This window comes from Ursus americanus, chromosome 6, assembly GCF_024610735.1.
Source record: "Ursus americanus isolate L20-20 chromosome 6, mUrsAme1.1.p, whole genome shotgun sequence".
Classification (NCBI taxonomy): Eukaryota; Metazoa; Chordata; class Mammalia; order Carnivora; family Ursidae; genus Ursus; species Ursus americanus.
In genome coordinates, this window is record NC_142132.1 from 33,095,829 (window position 1) to 33,123,437 (window position 27,609).

Consider the following 27,609-nt stretch of genomic DNA (forward strand, 5'->3'; position numbering starts at 1 on the left):
TCCTTGCGTTTTGCGATTTAAGACAGATGATCGGAGCAAAAGCGAAGCGCCCCATTCGTGCTATGCTGCAGTGCTGAGCACGAAGCAGCCTCTCGGATGATGCACCGCTTTCAGCTTAGACACCAGGCTGCAGCTCGGATGGGTCGGCTCCCGGGCAATTGCAGTTTTGGTGAAGTTATTTAGCATGGAAGAGAAGCAGATTGCTTCTTTTTTACTTATCTTTTTTCAGCTTTATTGAGGTTTACCTGACAAAGTTGTATATTTAAAGTATACGACGTAACAATCTGGTGTACCTTACGAAAGCTTCCCACAACTACGCACCGGTCACCTCACCTAGTTACTTCTGTGTATGTGAGACAGACGCTCAAGGTCTCCTCGCTTAGCAAATTTCAGTTACACGATACACTGTTATCAACTGTAGTCCTCATGCGATGCATCAGTTCATCTCAGAACTGAAATTCGTACCCCTCTACTCACCTCTCCCCATTTCCCCCAGCCCCTGGCAAGCACCATTCCACTCTTTGTTTCCAATAGTTTGATTTTTGAGGAGGTGGGGGGGACCACCACATAGAAGTCATACCATGTAGTGTTTGTCTTTCTCATTCTGGCTTATTTCACTTAGCATAGTGCTGTCCATGTTCATCCATGGTGTCACAAGTGACAGGATTTCCTTCTTTTTAAAGGCTGAATTATATACATACAGACACGTACATACCACATTTTCTTTCTTCAGTCATCTGCCACGGATGCTTAGGTTGCTTCCATGCCGTGGCTGTTGTGAATAATGCTGAGTGAACATGGGAGCACAGGTAGCTCTCTGAGAGAATTATTTCATTTGCTTTGAATAAGCACCCAGAAGTGGGATTGCTGCATCATATGATGGTGCTGTTTCATTTCTTGGGGGAAACTTCCATACTGTTTTCCACAGTGGCTCCACCTGTCTACATTCCCACCAACAGCGCACAAGCCTTTCCTTTTCTCCGCATCCTCGCCAACACTGGTTATCGCCTGTCTTTTTGATACTAGACATCCTTACAGGTGTGAGGTGGTATCTCATTCTGGTTTTGGTTTGTGTTTCCCAGATGATTAGTGATGTTGAACAGCTTTTCACGCACCTTTTGGGCATTTGTACGTCTCCTTCAGAGAATCATCTCTGAGTCCTTTGCCCATTTTTTAATTGGTTATTTGGGCTTTTTGGTTTTTTGTAGGAGTTCCTTGCATATTTTGGATAGTAACTGCTTATCAGATGTGTGGTTTGCAAATATGTTCTCCCATTCCATGGCCTTCTGTTTTGTTGATTGTTTCCTTTGCTGTGTAGAAGCTTTTTAGTTTGATGTACTTCCACATGTTTATTTTTGCTTCTGTTGCCTGTGTTTTCGGTGTCAAATCCAAAAAAATCGTTGCCAAGACTAATGTCAAGAAGCTTACCCCTTATCTATTCTTCTAGGAGTCTTAACGGTCTTGGGTCTCATGTTCAAGTATGTAGTCTATTTTGAGTTGATTTCTGTGTGTGGTGTAAAACAGGGCTCCAGTTTCATTCTTCTGCATGTGGCACCATTTATCAAAGAGACTATCCTTTCTTTATTGTGCATTCTTGGTGCCTTTATCAAACATTCATTCTGTCCTTTCTCCACTGTGTATTCTTGGCACCTATGTTGAAAATTAACTGATCACCTATGCATGCATTTATTTCTGGCTTCTCTGTTCTGTTCTAGTGGTCCACATGTCTGTTTTTATGCTAATACCATACCGTTTTCATTACTATAGTTTTGTAATATAGTTTGAAACCAGCAAGTGTGATGCCTCCAGCTTTGTTCTTTCTCAAGATTGCTTTGGCAGTCTATCTCCCAGGTGGTGGTGAGGGTCTGTGATCAGTGCAAGTGGAAGATGAGCATATGATTGAAATGAGGGGTCTTGGGGACCTACAATTTAGCCATGGCCTCACAGTTACTCTCTTTTTCTGTGTTAGATCCATATGCTCATGTCTCCTTCCTCCATCGAAGCAAAACCACTGAAATCATCCACTCAACTCTGAATCCCACATGGGACCAGACCATTATATTTGATGAAATTGAAATCTATGGGGAGCCCCAGACAGTTCTACAGAATCCGCCCAAAGTCATCATTGAACTTTTTGACAATGACCAAGTGGTAGGTAATTTAGAATTTCTAAGATGGTTTGGGGAATGATGGAGGTGTATTGGGATATTTGTTGGGGAATTTAAAGATTGCTTGTTCTCTAGGGCAAAGATGAATTTTTAGGACGAAGCATGTGCTCTCCTCTGGTAAAATTAAACTCAGAAAGAGATGTCACACCCAAACTTCTCTGGCACCCCGTAATGAATGGAGACAAAGCCTGTGGGGATGTCCTTGTAACCGCAGAGCTGATTCTGAGGCACAAGGTACTTACTGAGTTCTCACGCATATATTCTTTCCTAATAGCTGCTTAAAATACTTGCTAATAATCCTCGACACCATTTGCTTGAACTAAGGAGAGGCATTGATAGTTTCCATGTCTGTTTTACAGGATGGCTCCAACCTTCCCATCCTTCCCTCCCAGAGGGCGCCAAATCTATACATGGTCCCCCAGGGGATCAGGCCTGTGGTTCAGCTCACTGCTATTGAGGTACGCAGCTCCCTAAGTTTTATTGATCAAGTCAAATGGCATAGCTACAGAACTGGACTCTCGTAGGAAATGGAATCTTGCTACATATTCTCTTGTTGTCTCCAACTTCCTATACAATTTGTCCAAAATTTTGAAATATTCATGGAAACAGAAATAAGAAGAACAGGTCAATTCCAGTATTCGTGAGGGAATCTAGAGTTCTCATTTACGAGGAGCCAGGAGATTTCTGAGTTTCCTGTGTCAGCTGGAGAGCTGGGAGAGTGAGGGCAGACTGAGAGCAGTGTGTGTGTGTGTGTGTGTGTGTATGTGTGTGTGTGTGTGTGTGTATGTGTGTGTGTGAGTGTACGAGCCGAGAGCAGAGGACCAAAGAGGGGAGCCAAGGTGGAGAGACGGATGGGAGCAACGGGAAATGGTGACATGTCAGACCATCAGAGCAGACACAGGCTGCTGGAACTAATGGGTAGCTTCAGGAACAGGGTCTGGTCCACTCTCAAGGTCTCCCTCTTGTCCAGGCAAGCAGCTGTTACCTTGAGATTTCCCTTCTCGGGCCATCTTGCTCAGAGCTCCCAAAGACCAAAGCAGATGGCTTTAAACAACAGCTTTTGTTTTCAAATGTTACATGTCAGACACTGTGTTAAGGAGTTTACACTTGATCCTCAGAATGACCCTGCGATAGGTAAGACTGTCAGTCTTGTTTGCTGATGAGACACAGAGAAGTTCCAAACTTGCCAGGGTTCACGGCCAGGATCTGATTCCTGCACCCTTCACTGCTCTGCTTTTTAGCCGCTCAGGCAGAAGAAAAGGGGCAAAACTGTTTTCTCAGCATGACCTAGGGGCTTTCTAGGATAATAGTCTCAGAGATTTTAAACAAATCTGCACAAGTCAATCTTAAAGAATTTGGCAGTTATTAAGAATTTTTTGAGTATTATTTGTAATATACTGAGTTTTCCTCCTCTCTCTTTATACCGTTTTCTCAGATTCTAGCTTGGGGCTTAAGAAACATGAAAAACTATCAGATGGCCTCTATCACCTCCCCCAGCCTTGTTGTGGAGTGTGGAGGGGAAAGGGTAGAATCAGTGGTGATCAAAAACCTTAAGAAGACGCCCAACTTCCCGAGTTGTGTTCTCTTCATGAAAGTGGTACAGTATCAAGACTACAAAGGCACATGCGTGTTGCGTAGCTGAGCTGTATTCGAAATGTGAACATACAGAGCTCGCACCCCCTGCGCCCCACACACATGTAGTTTGTATGTTCCAGACTCACAGCAACTGGAAGAACCCTGCCTTGGATTCAGCTTGTCAGTGACTTTTCTCCCTTAGATTCTCACACTGTAGTAATGGTTTCTTGAAACTTCACACATCCCCAGTGTTACAGAAATATTTATGAAAAATACTTACGTGTTTCTCGAATAACCTTGCCATCTATTCAGCTCTCAGGTACAGGTTTTGGTCCCTGCCCTGGAGGGTGGAACCCTGACCCTCAGTCCTGCCCCTGCAGGTGTACGTGGACCGGAAGCCTCCAGATAGGGACTAGCTGGCTGGGGAAGGGGCAGCTGCAGGGCCCCTTTGGGGTGGTGGGGACCGTGACATGCTCCACCTCCCGTGCCCACTGCCCAGCCCCTCCCCCAGCCCCGAGTTCTGGTCTGAACCTAGTCTCAGTCAGCGGGAGTGAGGAGAGCCACTCCGTCAACCCCAGCTTCTCCTCGTGTGCAAGGCCAGAGATGAAACTCTCTGAACCCCATACCGGGCGCACCCTGGGACCAGCCCATGATTCCCTAATCAGACAGTGTCACCGAGGCCACTGAATCCCACATGGATGAACAGGAGGAATCAGGGGGAAAGGAGCATCGTGTTTGTATGCTGAACTTCCAAGGCTAAAAGATTCCCAAGCCACACGGTTCCCTTGGAGATTCAGTTTTATCTCAGTTACTTGGCAATTCTAACTCATTCTAAGTGCACGCCGACTCTGCGTCCTGTCAGAGACCACAGCCGGGTACTGAGGCACTAGGCTAAGCAGTTCGCACACAGCAGTTCCACAACCCTCCTATTACTGAGGACGTCACCGGGGCCTTGAAGAGCTGAGGTCATGGAGCTCGGTGGCAGAGCCAGGACCTGACCCCAGGCAGGCTGGCTCGAGGCTCACGCCCTTAAGTACGGCACTGCTCGCCTCACGCACACATTCCTGAACTCCTTACTGTGAGTCCCCGGGGCTACACCAAACGGGCAAACAGAGTCTGGGCCGGTGCCTTTGGTCTGGTACGGAGGAGTGACGCCTGCTTCTGTGACCCCAGTTCTTGCCCAAGGAGGAACTGTACATGCCCCCGCTGGTGATCAAGGTCATCGACCACAGGCAGTTCGGGCGGAAGCCCGTCGTCGGGCAGTGCACCATCGATCGTCTGGACCGCTTTCGCTGTGACCCTTATGCAGGAAAGGAGGATCTTGTGCCACAGCTGAAAGGTGAGATGAGTGTCTATAAACATCATGTGATCTGATTTAATCTTTACCAGCCTCCTCAAGATAAAAATAAGCAAGCAGATGAGGAAACAGTGTGGCCTGCAGTGGGCTCTGTAACTTTACCCAGGTAATAGAGCTGGTAAGTGGCAGAGCTAGGTTTGAACTCCCACCCTGTTCCGGGGGGATCCGGGGCTCAAACTCCTACCTTCTGAAGTAACCTGTCCCTGGCTGAACATTCGATGTCTCTGCAGGAAGTGTGAAGGGCTTCCTCAAGTTGTCCTGTAGTCAAGCAGAGAAGACAAACAAGGAAATAGGAGGGGTTGCTTTCCAGTGTGATAAATGTTTTGATGCGGAAACCCAGGGGTCCCCTCGTGAGCACTGAAGCAGGGGGAGGATTTTTATTCCGTGTTGTTTTCCATCTGTTGTCCTCATGAACACGTCCCGTTATTGTGATATAGTTGGAAAAATGTTATTCGTTCTTATCTGTGGAGGAAAAACCGACACCTGCTGAGTTTAAGTGACTTGCCTGAGGTCACATGATTAATAAGTAGATGACAGAGCAGGGCGTAATGCTTACCTTAGGGCCCCAAAGAAATAATAGGTAACGAATAGCATTTTGTTATTGCCATTCAATAATGACTCGTTTTTAGCTTACTATGTGCAGGGTCCATGTTAGGGGCTGGGGACACAACAGGGAACAAGGTCCCAGAGGCCCTGGCTTCATGAGATTAGGCCCCATGGAGAACTGGCACACACTCATTCAGCTGATCATTGGTGCCTCAAGACTGAAACAGATGTTTTCTGTTTAAGCAGCTACACCGCTAACCAGTTCTATTTAATCTAGAATTCTAGAAGGTTTGGTATATTGATTTTACAGAGCATCTGAAACTCATCTGTTATGTGGGTCTAAGTATCCTGTATCCCTGATTCAGAGAAGAGGGAAAAAAAATAAAATCCACAAGCACACTTGGGCAAAAAAAAACCTACATGAGTTTACCCAGAAATTTCCCATACAGAGCGTTTTGTATTGAATTGATAATACTGAAAATAGCAACATTTATTATAACAACAGGGGTTCTTGTAACTGCAGCATTGTTGTATTTGGGGCTACTAAAGGGAGAGAAACCGTTGTCCTAACATTTTTTCCTAGTGCTTTCATGAAACAAAGTTCTTTGATCCAAATGTGTGAAATCACAAAATCTGCAGCCTTTCTCTAGCCTCCAAGTGTGGACCTGTTGGTGTCTGTTGGTCAGAGGGCTGGATAGGTTGGGCCTCAGGCAGAGGTCTCCTGGTTAGTGACTGTATGTGATTAATGTGAAGTGTGGTCAAGGTTTCAAAGAAGTCTTCGAAGAGGGAAATCCTTAAGGAGTGGGGGGTGGGGGGACCATAATGTTCCCAACACCCGAATCTGTTATTTTAGATCAGTCTAGTCCTTTCTTAAAACCAATAATAGGGTAAGAGTTGAGGAGTGTATTTGGCTGGCTGAATGTTGGAAGCGTACAGAATGACTTCCCTCCTGTTCTTGAGGCTTTGTTGCCGTGAGGTTGGTAAAGCAGAGAGCTGGTAAGACGGAAGTTGTACACAGTTGTGTTCCTGCTTGCCTGCCTGCCTGGCTGTCACGTTCTGTGTTGTGTGTGTGTCAGGAGTTTTGGGGGAGCCCTGTCTTGGAGATGCAGAGACTGTTGATAGATATGGGGGTCCTACATGGGTATAAAATGACCTAGCATAGCAATTGGAGTATCGTAGATGTTCAGTAAATGTCAGTCTCCCCAGTGTCCCCCTGATCGTTTCCAACATTCACTGAGCATTTACTCTGCTCTGGGCTCCAGTATGTTAAAACACAAGCTTTGAGGTCACACAGCCCTAGGTCACCTACTTCCACTTCCTAAGTGTTTAACCTGAAGCAAGTAACTTGCCTTCTCTTAGCCTCAGCTTGTTTTCAGTCTTGATAACGGGGATAATGGTGCATACTCTGCAGGATTATTGAGGGATTAAATGAGATAAAGTACGTGAAAGGCTTAGCCCACTGCCTGGCACATGGTACCTACCTAAAAAAAAAAGTGTCTTCCCTCCCATTTTATGTCCTACATGGGTGGGTTAAACAGAAAGTTCTTCTGGCTTGGCAGTTCATTCTGTGCTGGCCTCCTGTTGAAAGTCTGACTGCCCAGTGCCGTCTTCCATAAAGGGTAGACGTACCCCTCACCCACACCCCTACCCTGGGTTGAGGCTTCGGTGGAAACAAACCTGGTGAGCCCAGGGGTTACCCTTGAGCCCTTGTTCTAATCCCAGGACGTGGAGCCCCAAATACGGCTGATCCTTGAACAATGCAGGTGTTAGGGGCGCTGACCCTCACGCAGTCAGAAATCCGTGTACAGCTTTGATTCCCCTAAAGCTTAATTACCAATAGCTTCCTGTTGACCAGAAGCCTTAAATACCAATAATATAAACAATCCATCAACACATATTTTGTATGTCGTATTATTATATACTATATTCTTACATAAAGTAAGCTGGAGAGAAGAAAACATTAAGAGGGGGGTGCCTGGGTGACTCAGTCGTTAAGTGTCTGCCTTTGGCTCAGGGCGTGATCCCAGAGTCCTGGGATCGAGCCCCACATCAGGCTCCTCCGCTGGGAGCCTGCTTCTTCCTCTCCCACTCCCCCCACCTGTGTTCCCTCTTGCTGTCTCTCTCTGTGTCAAATAAATAAATAAAATCTTTAAAAAAATAAAAGAAAACATTAAGAAAGTCAAAAGGAAGAGAAAATACATTTATAGTACTGTACTGTGTCAAAAAAATCCACATATAAGTGGACCCACACAGTGTTCAAACCCGTGTTGTTCAAGGGTCAGCTGTCTCCTGGGAATTGCGTAAAGCCGGGGTGAGGCCTCTTCCCTGTGCACACCATGGGAACCAGGGCCAAATGAGCCATTGCAGCTTCAGACCTGAAATGTGCAACTGTTCATCCTGCTTTGCTTTTCCATGTCTTGGGAACAGATTGCAAGAAACTGAGGCTCCTATAGGTGTAGGTTCCCCTCTCCCCCCACTTCCTCAAGACTTTTATTGACACAATTGACACCATTCTTTTTTTGAGCACCTCCTATGTATAGACACTGGGCTAATTGTCCAAGACAGGAGAAAAATGGGCCATATCGTTCCTTAAAGATGTCTAAACATACATCACGCTTTGGGAAAAGTGATGAGTTACTGGGTCACCTTCTCCATTCGGGTGTGGTCCTCTACTCAGGAAGTCCCACCCATGAGGAAACTCTGCCTTCCACTGTGACTGCTGAACTTGGACTAGAATGTTCATTCCTGTATTTCTCTAAGCATCTTAGGTGAGAAATTGTCTGTCTTGCAGCCTCCCTTCTGTCGACCCCGCCCTGCCGGGACATCATTATCGAAATAGAAGACACCAAACCATTACTGGCTTCGAAGGTAGGTTTCAGAACTGATCACTGGATGATGTCAGTTTTATTTTTCAGGTGGCCTAGGCATTGGGAGAATTCAGTCAGACAACCATTCAATGCAATTAAAATAACAATAACAAAACCAGTTTATCGAGGTTGAATAAAGAATCCAAATCTTATACTTAAGATGACGTTGGGTAGACTAGTGTCCTCTGCCCTGGGTCACCCAGGATACTTAAAATAGGACCAGGCCCTACTCTCCAAGAGGAAGAGGGCCTAGTAGACATCAGTATATTTAAAAATCTCTCCATGTGATTCTCATGTGCAGGCAGGTCTCAGAACCATTGGTGTGGACAGCCTGAATGATACCATTTGCTAGAAAGAGACATTTCAGGAGACAGTTTATAGCACAGAACATTCAGAAGAGGGATGCATGTAGCACAGAGGTTTTCCCCCTACACGACAGAGAAGTGTCACAGATTTTTAATGACCCAGTTTGTCTGGGTATGGGATATCTTAGATTTTATACCCACTGTGGTTTTGAAGTGAAGAAATTGGTGGAAATGCACACTCAGGACCCTATTTTAGAACCATTTCAGCCAGTTCTACAAGAAGGAAAGGGGAAAAAATTTTTTAAAGGTCTCAGTCCAGAAAAAAGAAAACATCAAATATCTCCCTGTTTGTGTTGGCATTTAGGATGGACTTTCACAGCATGTTTTAATGTGCAAACTGGCCAAAAAATGCACATGATTGCACTTTAATATGTTATGTCCATAAACAGTGCCTTTTAAAAAATTCGCTTCCTTCCCACTTCATTAAGCTCACTAATAACGGGACCATATTAAATTTGGTCTCCACTGGTCTCCACAACCAGCGCTGCGAGCGATGTATCCGATTCTGTTCCCTGGGGATCCGCCCCAGTCACAAACGACAATACCAAATTCGCAAAACGACGCGTTCACTCTGTAAACGACCTCACATATTCCCAACAAAACAGTAGTAGCCTAGGGAGAAATTAGTGATTGCACATATAAGACCTTTATAGACATTTTCACAGCCGCTCTGGGAAAAGGCAGATTTAGGTCCTGTTCTATAATCTGTCTCCAGGTTTCCTACTTCCCATTGTCAAAGGATTCTTATTCACGCCTGCTGTGTACTCAGTCGCCCTGTGTGGGGGGCGGGGCAGGGGGGCCAAGAAGAACAAGGCCCATCTATGCCGATATTCTCACTCATTTCTTAGTAATAGTTAACAGATGACTGGGTTACCGTAGCAACACATTGTGAAAGTTTCATTTACATCATGGAATCTGAGTTGCAGTGTAACAGGATCGGGGGTGAGAGTATTAGGTAGTATTAGGTAGGTAGTATTAGGAACCACCATTGTTCAGGCAGGAGTCCGCCTTTATCCACGGTTTCGCTTTCCGTGGCTTCAGTGACCCACGGTCAGTGGCAGGTCCGGAAGCCGATGATCCTCAGAAGGTCCGTAGTAGCCCAGCGCTACGTCACAATGCCTACGTCATCCACCTCACGTCATCTCCCCACGTGGGCATTTTATCATCTCCCAGCATCACGAGAAGGGGGAGTTCAGCACAAGAAGATATTTTGAGAGAGACCCCCACATCCACATAGCTCACTACAGTATATTGTTGGAACTGTTCTACTTTATTCTTAGTTATTCTTGATCTCTTACTGTGCCTACTTTATAAATTAAACTCTACTGTAGGTATGTGTGTACAGGACAAAACACAGTGTATCTAGGGTTCGGTACTACCCGTGGTTTCAGGCATCTGCCAGAGGTCTTGGAACGTATGCCCTGCAGATAAGGGGATCGACTATACCGTAAATGACTTTAATCAGCTTGCTCTGCCAACACCTCGCTGAGGTGCTTCGTGTTGATAAGAAAGGCTGGTTGGAGTCGCCCCTAAAAAACTGATTCCGCCCGTTCATCAGGGAAGACAGTACACATCGAGGCAAAGTGAAATGAACCAAGGCAAGGTTTGGAAGAGCCAATAACAATCTTGCTGCTGGGCATGCATTACATGTACACGTGATGTATGTTCACGCTCCTTCTGCTACCACTGACCCAGTCTGGGTAAATGGAGAGGGTGGGTCAGACTCACTGTGCTGTTGATGCGAGCTGGAGGCTAGGGATTTGGGTGACAGTCTCGTGCTCACCGTTACCCTGGGAGAACTGTGGGAGTTCTTAAATTGGGCTCAGCACTACCACCAGAGAGGTGAGAAAAAAGTACATGGGGCAAGCTGAGAAGTGCTTGCTGGGTAGCACGGACATTCCTCTATGGCCATTTCAACACTTACCTTCCAATTCCAGTGCTTAAGCAGTATGTCAACAGCACTCAGCAAAATGGCTTCTCCAAGGACAGTGCATGTATGTATGTATGAGAAGGAAATGCATGAAGCTGCTTGGGACTGCGGGAACCTTGGGCTAAAGACTGGACTTCTCCTTCCAGATTCCTTCTAATACCAGATTTTGGAGTGAGAGGCAATCTTTAAACAATGTGATTGTTCTAAGCCTAAGGGAGACTCTTACCATGGAGACAGCATTAAGCAAGTTACTCCAGTTAACTTTTCTGCACGGACTAATGAGGTGTGAATAGATTCTCCCATGTTAATCCTAACGTTTAAAATCAGGCATTTGTTTTCAGTTGCACTTTCTAACTCAGGCTCTTCTTTTCTTTGAAATTATTTCAAATAGCTGAAAACAGATGTGAATAAACGGACTTTAAAAATCTTTTTTAAAAATTCAGGAACCATTCAGAATGTGAATGCACTTTTGGCATAAAAGGACTCTCTCCAAAATCTCAATTTGGCTGTGTTTTAACTTTTAATCCTACTTCGGGATGAATCTAATATAAGGAATTGTTACATGGGTCTGTCTCTCTGCCTCTCTCGGCAATGCTGTGTGCTGAGTAAACGTCAATCAGAAAACAGTGTGCTTACAGAGGAAGCCCGTGGCCACCTCATACAACAGCTGTAGGGAGTGCCTGTAATGAGCTGTTCTCTCCTCACACGAGACAGGAACTGGAAGTTAGGATTTCAGAAAGGGGGTCTAGATGGCAGTCCATCAGCCTGCCCCTGAAGGTGAACTTGGGTGATGTACCAGTGGGCACCAAGCGAAAGCTCAAGCCCCACGTCCGAGCTCACCATTCTCTCCTCTCTGGGATGTGCCCTGAGATCAGGGGTGGATTCTCCAGGCAGAAGCTCAGATGGAAGCATTTGACCATGAGAAACTTGACTTCGTAGAACAGTTTGGATGTACAGATCTGTATTTGAGGCTATAACACAGGCATGGGGAGAAAGCAACGAAAGGTACCCACAGCCATGCTAGACATGAATATCCCATGACAGCGGTTTTTGAAGGGGTAAGAATCAGGCCAAGTTGAGGAATACTTTAGGAGCTAAATGAAATGAAAAGTTTGGGGGAGGCCGACGAGCAGCTGCACGACCAGGCACCCCCACACACCTCCCGTCTTGTGGCCACTGTGCTGGCAGACAGTGAGATTCTCTGACTCTAGAAAACATGCAATGTGGGGGGCTACCTCCAGCCTTTTCATTTTAATGCTCTTTGTAACTATTTGCGCATTTTCAGAGAAGATACCAATAAGGTGTGTTTAATTATGAGATCATCTTGAATATTTTAAATAATCTATCAAAAATGTTGATCATATAAAGCATGCATGAAAACTAATTTGTCCTTCTCTCTTTCTCTTCAAATCTAATACTCATGGGGTCTCCACATCCGTGTGACCTTCTGTGGTTTGCCCTCTTCCTGTGCATAATGTAATCAACAGCTAACAGAAAAGGTAACTATTATACACGCTTTGCTAGATTTAAGATTCATTTTAGATTTTCTGCCTATAACTGATATATAAAGAAACTTGTTTTAAACCCAGGGCTGGGTTACTGATATAAAGGGGAAATCAATGTGTGTGTGTATGTGTACACATATACAGTGCACAGATAAGAAATAGCTTTTCTTGAATGTTCCTTCCTCCCCCTTCACCCCCACCCAGACTGAGTGTGCAGTGAGTGGGTCTGCTGAGGCTCTATTCTTGTCAAAAACTTGAGGGGAATTTATAGCAACCTTTGATGAACTATGGGCTTCTGCAGCTCAAAAATGTTTTACAAGGAACTCTGATGTGCTGTCCCCTCTGCGCAACCAAGAACCACCCATGTAAACCAGAGGTTCTGGACACTGGCTGCACGTTGGAAATGCCTGGGGAAGTTTTGAAAGCATATTGGATGCCCACGACTCACCCAGGCTGATTGGATTACAATCTCCAAACATGGGTTGGGAGCCACTGGTCTAAAGTAGGACCCAAAATGCCTCCCTACTTTTGTTTCACATTTTATCATTTTTAATATATTTTTTAAAGTTATTTATTTGAGAGAGCATGAGTGGGGCGGGGGGACAGAGAAAGAGGGAGACAAGCAGACTCTCCACTGAGTGCAGAGAGGAACACGGGGCTCGATCCCAAGACCCCAAGACCATGACCTGAGCTGAAACCAAGAGTCAGATGCTTAACCAGCTGAGCCACCCAGTCACCCCACATTTTATCATTTTTAAAGCACTTTCTCCTAATGACCTTATTTAATTTCCATAACAACTCTCCGGAGTAGATGGAGACAGGTAGTGTTATTATCCCGCTCAGTGGATGAAGAAATTGAGGCTCAGAGAAATTGGACAACTTGTTCAAACCGATACAGCTTGGAACATGAGGGTATGGCTTATAGTAAAAGATGGGACTTGAATTAGAACCAGTTTTTCCACCGCTCAGCTTAGCTTTGTTTTATAATGCAGTGCTGGCTAAAAAGGGTAACAAAATGAAATAATAGAGAACATATATGGGAGTTTTATTTATTTGTATATATAAATATCAAGTCAACAGAATAAAAATGTAAAATCACATTAATGAAGGATATAACCAATCATCTAGGATAGCTGTGCACATTAGAGCCAAACACATTTCACTGGCCACCAACAATGGTCATTTCACCTGCAGCTTCCCGGTAGAAGAACGGTGAATGCTGAATCCATTGTGCATGTCAACAAAAATGCTATACTATCCCCTGTTTCAGGGTCGGAAGTACCTATTTCTCTTATTACAAGTAGGTTTTCTGCATTGATTGCTAATCCATGTCAACACTCAAGATTTTTCCATTTTGGTGTGTCTTTCATTAGGAGGAAGAAATTGTTGACTGGTGGAGTAAATTTTATGCTTCCACAGGGGAACATGAAAAATGCGGACAGTATGTTCAGAAAGGCTATTCCAAACTCAAGGTACCTGGGCCTGTGCTGCTGTGGTTGAGGGATTGGCATCCATTAAAACTGACCAAAAGGTCCAATGGAGGAACTGATGGGGAAGGGCCAGGAGCTCCTCAGGCTTCCTGGAGAGTCCTCTTGCAATGGGCTTTGGCTTTGCCAAGATTCCAGGAGCTTGAGGACAGCTGTTGATTTATGGTGATGTGACTGCCACTTGGGGGCATGGGGGCATCTCATAGAGGGTTGGAAACTGGCACCACACTGATGAGGCCAACAATTATGCCGTCTGACCCAGGGAACCCTAAAAGTCATGCTCTTGCAGAACAGCACGGAATATGCCAACATGCCTTATTCTGTCCCACAAACGGGCATCCGTCTCACTAGCTGAAAACTTGATTCTGTGACATGGGTATAACATTCCATCACTACCGTGGGCGCGTGTGGCCACGAGGAAGGCGAACTATTAAGCTAGTTAGATCTGGCTACCTGTGATCTCTTGAGCTAATGTTCTGAGTTTCCAATTCTTCATGCTGGTGTTTAGTCTGTAATTCGCTTACGCAGAAGCAAATGCTAAAGTTTTCAGAACGTTGCATGGCAGAAGAACTCTTTAAAATGGGAAATATCTAGCCATTAAAATTATTTTCCCCATCAAAGTAGAAAAACCCCACATATTTTCATGTTATAACATCTCAGTGCAGCTTAAGAAACACCAGCATGTAAAGAACCACTGATTTAGAAAAATGATCCCACTGGTCGAGCAGATCGGTCCCAAATCCTCCTTCCCTCCCTTCCTCCCGTCTTCCTCCCCTCTTTCTCATTCTTGTTCCTCCTCTTCTTCTGGTGGTTTATGGATATATAATTTACATACAGTAAACTCCATTCCGTGGGTTGTGATAATGGTAGACATCTATGTGAACCACCCCCCGAAACAAGACAGAGAACACTGCCATCACCACAGAGGACTCGTGTGCACCCCTTTCCAGCCAGGCACCCACCACCTCCCATCCCGCCCAGAGGCAGCTGACCTGCTTTAGCACTTTGCCTGTGGGTCGCTTTTGCGTGTTTGTACTTCACAGAAATGGGCTCATCCCGTATGGATTTTTTGTGTATTTGGCTTTTCTAGCCCAACACGGTCATTTTGAGATCCATCCTGCTGTCCTGGGTATCAGTCGCTTGTCCCTTCTTACTGCTGAGCAGTGGTTCACCGCGTGGATACACTGCTGTGTGGGTATCCACTGTCCTGATGAGGAAGCTGCTTCAGACCTCCTCGAACCATGTGGACATGCTTCCATTTTTCTTGGATAAATACTTAGGAATACAGTCGCTGCATCATAGAATAGCTGGATAGTTCACTCGAGACGAAACTGCCAGCTGTTTTCCCCTGTGGTTGTAGCATTCTACACTCATGCCAGTGATGGAGGGTTCCAGCAGCCCCGTGCACATGCCCAGGCCCACTGGTATCGTCAGGCTTTTTGATTTTAGACTCCACCTGTATTCTAATGAGAAATTAAGAATCTTCGGTTGGTTTTCAGGTATACGACCGTGAGCTAGAGGGTGTAACAGAATTTGAGGGCCTGACAGACTTCTCGGATACTTTCAAGCTCTATCGAGGCAAATCAGATGAAAATGAAGACCCTTCTGTGGTAGGAGAGTTTAAGGTGAGCAAAATGTGGGGTTTTGTGCTATTTCAAATCCACCTTTCATGCCCTTATAGACCTAGGATAAAGGACAACCAGCCACTGGGGCAGGGACATGTCCTCTGACATCTGAAGGATGCTAGAAGCTGATGATAAGGAAAAGGGCCACTGGGGCTGGGGGTAGGACCCTGCAAGCCGTTCTCTGTACCTTTCTTTTGCCCTGCCCATGCCGCCCAAGCTTGGGTCCTGCAGATTGAGCATCTCCAAGCCCTCGTCTCCCCCTCCCGACCGCCTCCTCCCAGGCTTTCTGCAGGTGCCCTGCTGCAGCTTCCCGACTGATGGTCCTCGCCACCTTTCTGTCCCACTCCAGTCCATTCCCCCACGCCGCCCAGTCTGATCGTGCTTCTTGTCTACCAAAAGATGCTGGGTTACCACGGCTCAAGTCTCCTCCACTCCTTCCTAAGGCGGCGCTGGCCTTTCCCAAGCAGCTGGGCTCCCTGGCCGTCCCGCCCTGCCGCTCAGGACCTCTCCCGAGCCCCAGACACACCTTGTCCTCTCACAACTCAGAGCCTTGGGACAGGCTCTTCTGCCTTCCCTCTTTGTGGTCTGACAGGCTCCTACGTATCCTTTTCAAGGCGGCTCAAGTGTCACATTGTTTGTGAAGTGCTCCCCTGGTCGCTTCTGGTGGCCAAGTGACTCACTCCCGCTCTGGGCTCCCACAGGTCTGGTTCCAGCAACCCTTAAAGCACCTTCCACAGGGCAAGTGCGGCCTTGGTGCCTGCCCCGCCCCCGACCAGGGGGGGGCAGATCCCAGGCAGCTGTGCTGCTACTGCTGCCCCTTCCCAACAGCAGACCTTGCTAATCGCTGGGAGCTTCCTACCCTTGCCGTACTCTCCACATCCTTGTCCCCTCGGCGTCCCACACGCAATCCAAGAAGGCTGAGAGTCAAACCTATTTCACGTCCCCGTGCCAGACTGGGTTTCTTGAGTTCCTGTTTGGGTCCCCAGTACCTGGCACACAGTGTAGTAATTGTTGCTTCGCACTGCTTTGCTGAATGAGCGTAGCTGGAATTGAGACCCACAGGATCTGAATCCAACTGGACTGCTTTCTCTTGTGCTTAATAAAGCTGGTTTCAAGATAAGGTTTATGGCCTTTCAAGCTGGCCTGCTGGCTCACTCATTCAAAAAGCATTTCTTGCACCCTGGCGACATGCCCAGCTCGGTGTTAGGTCCTGGGGATAGAGTGATGAACAAGACATAATTCCCACCCTCAGGAAGCTCCCAGTCTCAAGAACGTAGACAATAAATAGACAAGTATAAGGCAGAGGTCAGTGCTGTAACAGAGGTGAGGGCAGGCTGGAAGAGCGAGTGTAGGAGACACAGCCAACCCAGAGGCAATCAGGGAGATTTCCTGGAAGAGGTGATCCTTTTTAGTTGAGACCTGAGGGATGAACAAGAGCTTGCCTGGGGGTTGGGGTGCTTACAGAGGGGACGCCATAAAAGGGAAATCATCCTTTGTCCTTTATTGGGTTTGAAAAATAATCACTTTTATTCTGATCTTCAATACACGTGCAGAGTTTCACTCCTCCCCACCTCCTTTGCCACCATACTGATCCAACTCTTGCCTGGATGTGTGCCTGGCCTCCCTGCTTCGCCCTGCCCTTTCTTCTCCCCTATGATCGGTGGTTCAGTACTTACTTTCATCATTTCACATTCCCCACTGGAATGATGCAAAGTGTAATCGACCTTGTTTCTTCCACAAAAGGCAGCCCTCGCCACCCAACCCCGCGGCCCCAGAGGCTGCCCGGAGCGTACACTGTTGGGAGGGCAGGAACCCTCTGCCCAGGCCACCGCGGCCCTTGTAAGGACGTCTGTGTGTCTCTCTCTTAGGGCTCCTTCAGAATCTACCCCCTGTCGGATGACCCCAGTGTGCCAGCCCCTCCCAGGCAGTTTCGGGAATTACCTGACAGCGTCCCGCAGGAATGCACGGTTAGGATTTACATTGTTCGAGGCTTAGAGCTCCAGCCCCAGGACAACAATGGCCTGGTAAGAGTTTGGGTGTGGGGCCTTCTCCTGTAGCAAGATAATTACAGTCATCAGCCACAATAATTGTCATGTTCTTTCTTTTGGGGCGTCTGTTATCTCACTAGGGGAAAGATACTCTATCCAAACAGTGTATTCAGGAGGACTGTCCCAACGGGGATTTATCTGAGAGCTTGACGGGGCTTTGGATCCTCTGGTTCGTGCTTCTCATTTTACAGATGTGACCTCGGGGAGATTTGCAGGGTCCCTCCTTCCTGCCACCGCCTCTTCACCCCACACTGCTTCTCGGCAGGCAGCTGGCTGTGAGCCGCCCAGAGGGGCACGTCGCTCACACCCCGGCCGAGGCGCGGGTGCCCCAGCCGCCAGCTTTCCGTCAGGGTGGGAGTGGGTGTGGAGGCTCCCCTGACTCTGTCCCAGAAACTGCCTTGAACGTGCGCCCCATGGTGACACAGCTTGCCATCTGTTTTGTCCCCACAGTGTGACCCTTACATAAAAATAACACTGGGCAAAAAAGTAATCGAAGATCGAGACCACTACATCCCCAACACCCTCAACCCGGTTTTTGGCAGGTAACGAGCATTTCTAAACGTTTTTCTGTCATTCGGTTTTCATGGCTTCTGTGGTGAGGATGTGACGTGTGCCAGCCTCTGTTCTAGGGCCATGATTACAAACTAGACAAACATCCTAGGCAGCAGAGCAGGTAGTAAATACGTGAGCGCACACGCACAAGTGGAAAGTGCCATGAAGAAAATAAAGCCAAGTCATGAGACGGGCTTCTCTGGGAGAGATGTGCTCTGAGCCCAGGAGGACGAGGGGGCAAGGGCCTGGGGTGGGGGTGGCACAAGGCCCGGAAGTCCGGTAAGTCTGTGAGTTCTAGACAAGGAGGACAGGCAGCGTGACTTACCTGTAGCAACATGTTGGTTCTCCCTCCCAGAATCCAGTTGGGTCTCTGTCCTCTGGGACATTCTGATTCCACCATTTTAATCCAGTGAATGTATTAATGACCCTGTTAGCAAAACTGAGGAGGGGGCAGAAAGTGATGGGGTCAGAATGTCTCCTGTTCCTGAAGACTCTTGAAAAAGCTGTGGTTTCTTCATCGTTGCCACTTTAGACGTGTTTCTGGGCTGTGACACTGATCTCACCCAGGGGAGGAGACCCTTCTCCGGGCGAATGCAAATCCACGGCACCCCTAAAGGGAACCCATATTTTTCAGCTATCAGCTTCATCCACATTTAATAATAGCTCATATTTGCCGAGCTTTCACTGGGCACGTGCCCTCTGCTGAGCCATTTATATGTGACATCTCAGAAATGTCACTGCTCTGAGGTGCTCTTGTTCATCCCCGTGTGACAACAGAAGAAACTGAGGCACAGAGTGAACCGGTGCCACATGTGCTTGGCTGGTAAAAGGCGGAGTCGGTATTTGAACCCAGGCCACCTGGCTGCCGCAGCTGTGCAGTATCCACACCAGGCTCTCTGGCTGCCACCATCACAGGTTCATGTCCATATGCAGCCTCCCAGCGGGGCAGGGCCGAGGTCAGCAGCCCCGCCTCCCGGGTGAGGGAAGCGCGGTGCCAGAGCTCTGTCGACAGAGCTAGTACATGCTAGAGCCAAGATTTAGGTAGAAATTCCTGACCAAGCCCCAGGCTTTTCCAAACACCCTCGGAAATGCTTCACATTCATGGGAAAGCCATCCCGTGTAGCATAAATGTTCTTTGTACAAAACACTGGTGAAAATGGTGTTATTTTCCCAGAATCTTGCCAAACGGGAGGATACTTTGCTCTTATTTGATGTGTGGCCTATATTTTAATTTCTGGCTTGATTACCTCGCCCATCCTCTTCTTTTCAACTCGTTTGTTGGTTTGTGTCCTTTTGCATTCTGTCCTGTGTGCATGCGTGTGTGTATGCACGCGCGCGCGCACACACACACACACACCCCTGAAGTCTTTGTCACTCAGAGTCAGGTTCACACACACTGTTCTCCCTCACACATACTCATACCCTGTGACATACGCACAGGACCTCACGCTCGCTCAGCTCCTGGGTATGCTCATGCACGCATGCGCAGACACGCACACACCCACACACCTCTGCTGCACACCCCAAAGCTGCATGCCGGGGCCAGGGAATGGAAGTAATCCTCTGGCACGGCAATATGATCATTTTCCTTTTCTTCCGCTGATCCAGCCCCGAGGTCTAGACAGGAAAAGGCATGCAGGGCAGGAAGGAGGGCTCCATGTGAAGGAGACAGGGAAGCAGGGGAAAGCCAGCTTTTACGGGAGAAAGGCGGCCCTGTCTGAATCGCTCGTCTCAGAGGAGCCAAGCACAGGCTTAATTAAGTGGCAGGAAAAGTCTTGCTCAGAGCCACCCTGGGAGGAAGTGATGCTGTCAGGCTCTGCTCAGCCAATCCGTGCCTGGGGTATGGGCAGATTCCCCTGCAAGGAGATGCTGGCTCTGCAGCCCCTTGGACAGCACTTTGTCGCTGGCCTCAGCCTTACGGGGGTGACTTTCTTCTCAGCAGAGACCCTCAGGGATTCTGGGGAATTCAGAAAGGAGCAACCTTTCTTATGTGCTCAGCCATCGTTCAGCATATTCCTAGCCCATCATAGCAACATCCAGATCAGAGTTCAACAGAATGTTGAACCAATGTTAATTGGTGTTCCAAGAAAAAAAGTATTCTTTCATCAAACCAAGATACCTGGGTTAAAAAAGATAATAACTGCAGGACTTCTCAGAGCCTTTAGTTTGACCAGAGGCCTCCAAAAGATGTGGTTTTCAACCATATTTGACCAAAGAATTCTTTTTCTCGAGGGACACATATTTCGTGTCCCTTGGAATCCAGTTCTAAAAATGTGATATTATGGGGCACGTGTGGATTCAGGGCTTCATGTGTGGTCATGATTCCTGCGCCTTTTCTCATGTGGCTACCTACCTCCTGCAGGCCCCTGCCTGGCTATGGCCATCTAGAGAAGCCACTGAGATTTAGCCAGGAGACATCCTGGAAGCTTTCCTCCAGGGCCCCAATGGCACACACCTTCTGCTCAAACGGATTAACAATCCTGGCTTTCGGGGCAGGAACCAGTCCATACGCCAGAGTGCAAGGAGAAGAGGGAAGGGAGGGGGGAGGCCTCTGACCATTTTCCTACAACCAAATTTATTGAGCACCTACTATGGGACCCATACCTGTGTGGATGGTACAAACATAGGACCAAACCTCTCCCATCCGGAGCTTCCGCCATTTCTGTTTATCACCCTTTCAGAACCTACACCTGCCACGGGAAGTACTCTTTGTCTCAGTGTGTTTGCATTTGAGTATGGATTCCAAAGAAAGGCGTACGGCAGACCAGAGGGCCTGGGTGGGGGGACTGAGCCGCCTTGGTACCTTGCACATCATACCTTGTTGGTGCATCCCACTCCCACCCCCGACCTGGAGCGCTTGTCGGGGAGTCAAGGATGTTCCGTGGGGCAGTGGTCTCTGTGGAGGCAGAGGGAACATAGCAGGGGCACAGATAGGGGCTGTAAATCAGGGTGCTGTGTCCTACTAATCTCCCAGCTGGGTGCCCCAGTTACTAGGCATGTGATAATAATGTTAATAATAGTATAATGAATAACTAACATTATCATAGCTACTGGGTTTTCAGCGATGCAGTCATGTCAGATGCTTTCTAAACGCTGCTCCACCTGACCCTTACATCAACATGGGACGGTAGGTGTTCCTGTGACTATCTGACAAATGAGAAAGCTGAACACAGGTGAACTAACTGGCCTAGGGCCCCACAGCTAGTAAGCAGCAGGCTGGGGTTCAAATGTAGGTATTTAAAGCCGTGCTCTTCCCCTGAGCAAACATATAACCTTGTATGGTTCTTATTACTAACGTGGACTGCTTGTTAAGTGCCCCTACCCACTGCCCCCCACCTGGCTGTCCCATTCGCCATGTTCTCCTCCAGCAGCCGTAACCACCACCTGGGGATTCCCTGCACAAAGCCCTGGGGCTTTTTTTTGAGAGGACTACGTAGAATCATGGAGATGCTAACCTTGCATTTGTTTATTTAGAATGTACGAACTGAGCTGCTACTTACCTCAAGAAAAAGATCTGAAAATTTCTGTCTATGATTACGACACGTTTACCCGTGATGAAAAGGTGGGAGAAACGATTATTGATCTGGAAAACCGATTCCTTTCCCGGTTTGGGTCCCACTGCGGCATACCTGAGCAGTACTGTGTGTAAGTTGCTTGGGCCACACCTGTAGACAGTTTGCTCCATCCGACATCAGTACATGGGGAAGCCTCGGTTCTCTACTTCAGTGCCTGTCTTCACTGAGCCACTGCGCCTTTGAGTCAGATACATATTGTTTTTAATAACAGGATTATCTTTGGGAGAATAGGGCCATAGCATTGCCCACCTCCAGGGCAGTGCCCCCACCCCCGACCCCTGATCAATTTTATGATGTCCCTCTTTCCCTAAGTGCTGTCTGGCATCTTCCTACAGTGTCTAATGAGATACAGCTTGCAATTTCTAGTTTATGAGCTTGCCTATTGTGATACAGTTTGTAGGCAAACCCCTCATTTTTATGGAGGAGGAAAACTGGGGGGAGCAGGGAAAGGATCAATTGGCTGAGGCCAAAGTAATTGTGGATTTTAGGTCTGAAATAGATTTCTAGACAAGAGCCAGAGGGTAGAGCACATTCCCTGCTCCCTCGTCATGTGGGCACGCCTGTAAGTATAGGCCTATATACATATGAATCTAAGAGGGACCTCTGTGCACGTGGTAACTCTGGGTGTGGAATGTTCTTCACAGTTCCGGAGTAAACACCTGGCGAGACCAGCTGAGACCAACACAGTTGCTTCAAAATGTAGCCAGATACAAAGGCTTCCCACCACCCATCCTTTCTGAAGATGGAAACAGAATCAGATACGGAGGGCGAGACTACAGTCTGGATGAATTCGGTGAGTGTGCATAACCGTAGACCTTAAGCTGGTTACAACCCATCTCTATTGCTGGATCTGCTTGGGGGGGGGGGCAGAGCAGTGCCCTAATTATACCACAGGAGACTACACATATGACTAACAAAAGCCCCATTATAGCAGAGTTCTGCTGTCTTGTCAAGTGTCAAAATGTACACATTTTCTTGTCTGTCTTATGTTTCACTTGACCTTTTTAGGTCATAGCCATTTGAGCTTTGAACACAAAGTTCTAGTAATGAACTGCTTTCTGTGTAATGCATAATTAGTTCATAATTTAGCTTGAAAGTACTCAGGTGGTCGTGTAAGAATTTCTCCTCCAGGCTTAGTCCATCGTTCTTCCAGCCCTTCCCTGAGAAGAGCCAGGGACGCGGGGGGTTGAAGAATCCTCTGAGTTCACATCTGGCCCATGTCTGAGCTTGGGGTCTTGTTCTTTCTCCAGCAGTTATTTACAATACAGTCTGTCCTGACACACAGCCAGCTAGCTGCACTATAACAAAGCCTGAGATAAGCGTCCTAGAGCATAAGAGCTACAGTGTTATTCAGCGTTTTGTAGGGAGGGAGGGCTTCCCAGAGCGGGTGGCAGTGGGGCTTGCCTTGACCGGCACACAGGCTCTCCAGAGAGGGCTGAATACAGACCCATGGGAGTGAAGGTGCTTTCCCAGTCCTCAACTGTTTATTCTTGACGTTGCAAGAAACTGTTTTGTCCTTCCATTTGAAGACGACTTAGTCAATACCAGGGATGATGAGATGCTTAGGAAATGTTGAGGTGAACTTGCAAGAGGGACTGGGAGTTAACTGTCAAGCAACATGGCCTCATAGTCAAGAGTACCCCCAAATAACTCTCCCAAAACTGTCTCAATCACCAGGCTCATTCCAGTTACTATTGTTACCCAACAAATCACCCCAAAACGTAGTGGCTGAAAAATACCCGTTTTGTTTTGCTCATAGTTTTGCAGGTCAGGAATTCAGGAAGGGCTCATGGGGCGGGGTTCTCACCTGAGCTGCTCCTGTGGTTGGTTGCTGTCAGATGTTGGGGGCAGGGCAGGGCTATAGTCATCCAAAGGCTTGACGGAGCCAGGTGTCCAGGATGGAGGCAGGGGGAGTGTCCAGGATGGCCCGCGCACATGGCCGCCGGCTGATGCAGGCTCTTGGCTGGGGCTAATGGTCAGAACACTTCCTCAGGCCCTTCCAAAAGGCCCGTATCCAGATACTCATGCTCCCTACATGGCAGCTGGCTTCCCTCAGAGCAAGCATCCCAACAGGGCCAAGCAGAAGCTACGTGGTCTTGCCTGCCTCGCCTGAGAAGTCACCCAGCATTCTCTCTCCACACTTTAGTGCTCAGATATGTCTCTAGATTCAAAGGAAGAGGACAGAGCCTCCACCTCTCCAGGGGAGAGCTTCAGAGAATTTAAGGGCCGATTTTAAAATGCCACAGTAATGCTAGCTGCTGGAACAATTAGGCTTCCACGTGTCAGTGGCTTAAAACAACAGTTGATTTCTCTGAAATTCACAGTCGGTATTCCAACAGGCAGCAACGCGTCACGGAGCCAGGCCCTTCTATCTTGCAGCTTTTCTTCAACTCAGGCAGCTCAAGTTGCTGTTTCTTCTGCATCCAAAAGGGAACAGCACCTAGAATATCTTTCACAAGAGGGTTTTATGTGCCAGGTCTAGAAGTGACACACGCCACTTCTACTTGTGTTACATTCGAGCCAGACTAGGTCGTGTGGCCACACCTAACAGCAAGGGAGGCTGGGATACAGAATCTGGCTGTGAGCCTCTGCCAGAAAAGTAAATATAGGCTGCTCTCACATACACATTCTGGTGTGTTCTGGCCCCTTTGCTATTGGCAGCCCCCAAGTCAGGTGTAAGCCTGGTTGTGGCAGGGCCCATGGTCAAGAGCTATTTCTGTCCATGACTCCTTCACAGATCCAAGTTCGCACACTGGCAGTGCCTGCCCAGTTCGTCCTTCTGGGATAAAGGGCTACGTGCCCATCAGGGCAATCTGGCTGAACGGTTTGCAGATGCCAATCTCTGTTTCAATGCCATTTTCCATTCCAGAAGCCAACAAAATCCTGCACCAGCACCTCGGGGCCCCTGACGAGCGTCTTGCCCTTCACATCCTCAGGACTCAGGGACTGGTCCCCGAGCACGTGGAAACCAGGACTTTGCACAGCACCTTCCAGCCCAACATTTCCCAGGTAAAAGAGCTCTCCTGTGAAGACCCATCATCCACATCCCAAACAGTGGCAGGAGCTGACCCAGATTTGCCTCTGTTCTCTCTTCTGGACACTTTTAGATACACAAGAACTAGAAAGGCAACTCAGATTAGCTTTATCCCAAAGGGGAATTTAGTGTAAGAATTTCCAGGTAACTCACTAAATCCAGGCAGGAGGGTGACTACGGCTCAGAACAACCTTGGACCAGGATCTTTCCCCATCTCTTGATTGTTTCTCTCTCTGAATCTCTGTTAGTCTGCGCTCTTCCTGTGATCACCTTTCTATGCGTCAGAATATTGTAGAGCATTTCTAAGGTTTTTATGTTATAATGTAGCCCCGTCTACTTCCAAACAAGGAAAGGATGGGTTGCCCCAGCTTGGCCCAACTGTCCACTGCTGGTGGGCGGGACCAGGTGGGCAGGGTCTGGGGAAGCACTGCGCTGGGCCCCACTTGGGTGAGGTGGTTCTGAGACCAAAGAGCCAGGGAGGAAGCTGGGCCACAGTGCGCCAGGTGGCTCATCACAGGGACCACGTGGATAGTGATGCGGGAGGAGCAGTCTCCAGAGAAGCAAGGAGAGATGTGGCAAATGACAGAACAATCTGCGTGGAAGCTTGTTACAAGGAAGATTCCCAGGCCAGGCCTGCAGAGGTTCGGATTCAGTAGGTCCGAGGTGGGGGGAGGGGGGCAGAATCGGAGTTTTAACAAGTACCTGGGGGGTTCTAATGCAGGGGGCTAGGAAATCACATTTAAATAGTAATCCAGTGGATGCAAATATTGTTGACAATGACCACACAACTGTGGACAAGCTTATCTCCAAAAAGTGGCCACAAGTGGCCTGGGCTTACTAGTTTATTTTGTCACTCATTTCTTGCTATTATTCTGTTCCACGTTTTCATTTCGTCCTTTTCTTTTTTATTCTTTCCCCCCAAAGAGCCCATTCCTCCTCCTCTCTCCCCTCCCACCCCTCAACTGAATAAAGTCTCAAGAAATTACAAAGGGAGGAAGATTTCTATGAATCCACACCTCCCTTCCACTTGAACTGGACAGACTGTGGCTGGGCCGTAGGAGACACCCAGATGCCTCATGTTTTGCTTCGTGCTTGATGTATTACCTTGAGCCCTAGAGGTTAGAGAGAGTCAGGACCAGAGGAAAACCTATCCCTTCTCAAGAGTTCCAGTTAACTCATTTTGATCACCGTGCATTCAGAAGCCAATCTAGTTTCCTTGGTAACCTTCTTAAAGACCAGTCTGAAGGTATAGTCTACAAAACATCCAAAAACAGTTTGGGGAATTTAAGTTGGTTCATATGGTTGGTATGGTTTGTTAATGGCATTCCTAGCCTGTCTGGAAGAGCATTCTAGTCAGATAGATGGCCGTGGTCTATGGCAGTGGGAGACCTGAGCAGAACCTCACCAAGATGGCACCACAAGTGTCATTTGGGCTTTCACCTTTCCCCTTCCTGTAAGATGCCTCCCCGGTAGTGGACACTAGCCAGCCGATGGCAGGGAGTCCTCAACTTTGGGGAATAGTAATGTTCTTGCCGTTGTTTGGGTCTCTCCTTTGAAAATGCCATGTTGTAAGATTTTATAAATTAAATACCATTTTACATTATTTTGGTTTTCTATCTGGAGGTAAGTGGAGAAACCTTTGGGTGTCACAAAATCAGGACTGATAACAAGTAGGCAATGTGATGAATAGAGTTCTGAGCGAAGGACCCAACTTTCAAGTCATTGTAAGAGGGTACGTGTGTGTGGGCGGGGGGGGGGGGGGTTGTGTTAGCGATGGGAAGCCCTCTTTTTTAGCCAAGGGACATTCAGACTATGATAGAGGTGGGCACATGCAGCCATCGGAGACTCCTGGTGAGAGTGGGAAGTGGTGGCCTAAAGGACAGTGAAGACCGATGATGTATCCCGGTTTGCTCCTCTGCTCTACTTTTTTACTTTCCATATGGACTAGTAAGTGGGCAGGCAAGAAACAATTTCACCTAGAAAATCTGAAAGTTACAGTCTCTGCCACTCATAATACAACTTAATTTCTTTTTTCATTTTTGAATGATTCAGGGGAAACTTCAGATGTGGGTAGATGTTTTCCCTAAGAGTTTGGGGCCACCAGGCCCTCCTTTCAACATCACCCCCAGGAAAGCCAAAAAGTAAGTAGTCTTGAGACTGTGCTACATTGGACTGAGGTCTTGGTGCAGGACCAGAGAAAAAAGCACCTTCAAAATGTGCTCCTTTCAGATACTACCTGCGTGTGATTATCTGGAATACCAAGGACGTTCTCTTGGATGAGAAGAGCATCACAGGAGAGGAAATGAGTGACATCTATGTCAAAGGGTAAGGTTAGCATGCTCGTTTGCCTTTGACAGACAAGGAGTGAGTGTCACCATTATTCAGGGTGTCCTCTAGGATCCTTGGTCAGGTGAAGCTGTTTCATTCCTTGCGTGCCGTCTGCTCAGGGAGTGAGAACAGAGAGAGAAGAGAAATCGGTACGGATCTTGTTTATAAGCAGAGGTATCGAGGTTTCATGCTCCACCCCGATCAAAGAGGTTGAGTACAAACGGCGTAGTGATTAAAACGCCAGACTCTGGAGCCAAACGACCTGGTACTTCCCCTACCAGCTGGGCAAGTTAGTGAGCTTGAGGTTTCCCATCTGCAAAATGCAGATGAAGATAGTACCCGCTGCTCTGGGATATTCAGAATAGAGTTACTCAAAGCATTTAGGACAGTGCCTGGCAGATAGTAAACATTGTGTGTGTTAGGGTTGTCCAGAGAGACAAGTAGTGTGTGTGTGTGCATGCACGCACACACACATGTGCACAGGGGGGGGGGCGCAGGGGAGAAAGAGGAGTTTGTTATAAGGAGTTGGAGCACATGATTCTGGAGGCGGAGAAGTCCCACGGTTCTGCGCAGCCGGTGATGTAGTTGAGGCTGACTCCTCCTTCCTCTGCCTTTTGTTCTATTCAGGCCTTCAACAGACTGGATAA

General features: G+C 47.6%; 1 protein-coding gene across 4 annotated transcripts in view; it reads left to right on the plus strand.

Moving 5' to 3' along the window:
• Positions 1-27,609, plus strand: part of MYOF (myoferlin) — a 152,025-nt gene that overhangs the window by 113,446 nt on the left and 10,970 nt on the right. For 2 of the 4 annotated variants that reach the window (XM_045810055.2, XM_087862900.1), the window contains 16 exons: positions 1,970-2,151; positions 2,244-2,402; positions 2,528-2,626; positions 3,604-3,765; positions 4,917-5,082; positions 8,438-8,514; positions 12,296-12,307; positions 13,687-13,785; positions 15,300-15,425; positions 17,294-17,449; positions 17,924-18,015; positions 21,500-21,670; positions 22,245-22,393; positions 24,470-24,609; positions 26,687-26,775; positions 26,864-26,959. In XM_045810055.2, coding sequence (XP_045666011.2) covers positions 1,970-2,151; positions 2,244-2,402; positions 2,528-2,626; positions 3,604-3,765; positions 4,917-5,082; positions 8,438-8,514; positions 12,296-12,307; positions 13,687-13,785; positions 15,300-15,425; positions 17,294-17,449; positions 17,924-18,015; positions 21,500-21,670; positions 22,245-22,393; positions 24,470-24,609; positions 26,687-26,775; positions 26,864-26,959 — 1,975 coding nt within the window. Of the gene's footprint in view, positions 1-1,969; positions 2,152-2,243; positions 2,403-2,527; positions 2,627-3,603; positions 3,766-4,916; positions 5,083-8,437; positions 8,515-10,815; positions 10,873-12,295; positions 12,308-13,686; positions 13,786-15,299; positions 15,426-17,293; positions 17,450-17,923; positions 18,016-21,499; positions 21,671-22,244; positions 22,394-24,469; positions 24,610-26,686; positions 26,776-26,863; positions 26,960-27,609 lie in introns of all 4 variants that reach the window. The other 2 variants (XM_087862901.1, XM_087862899.1) reach the window with 2 other exon arrangements.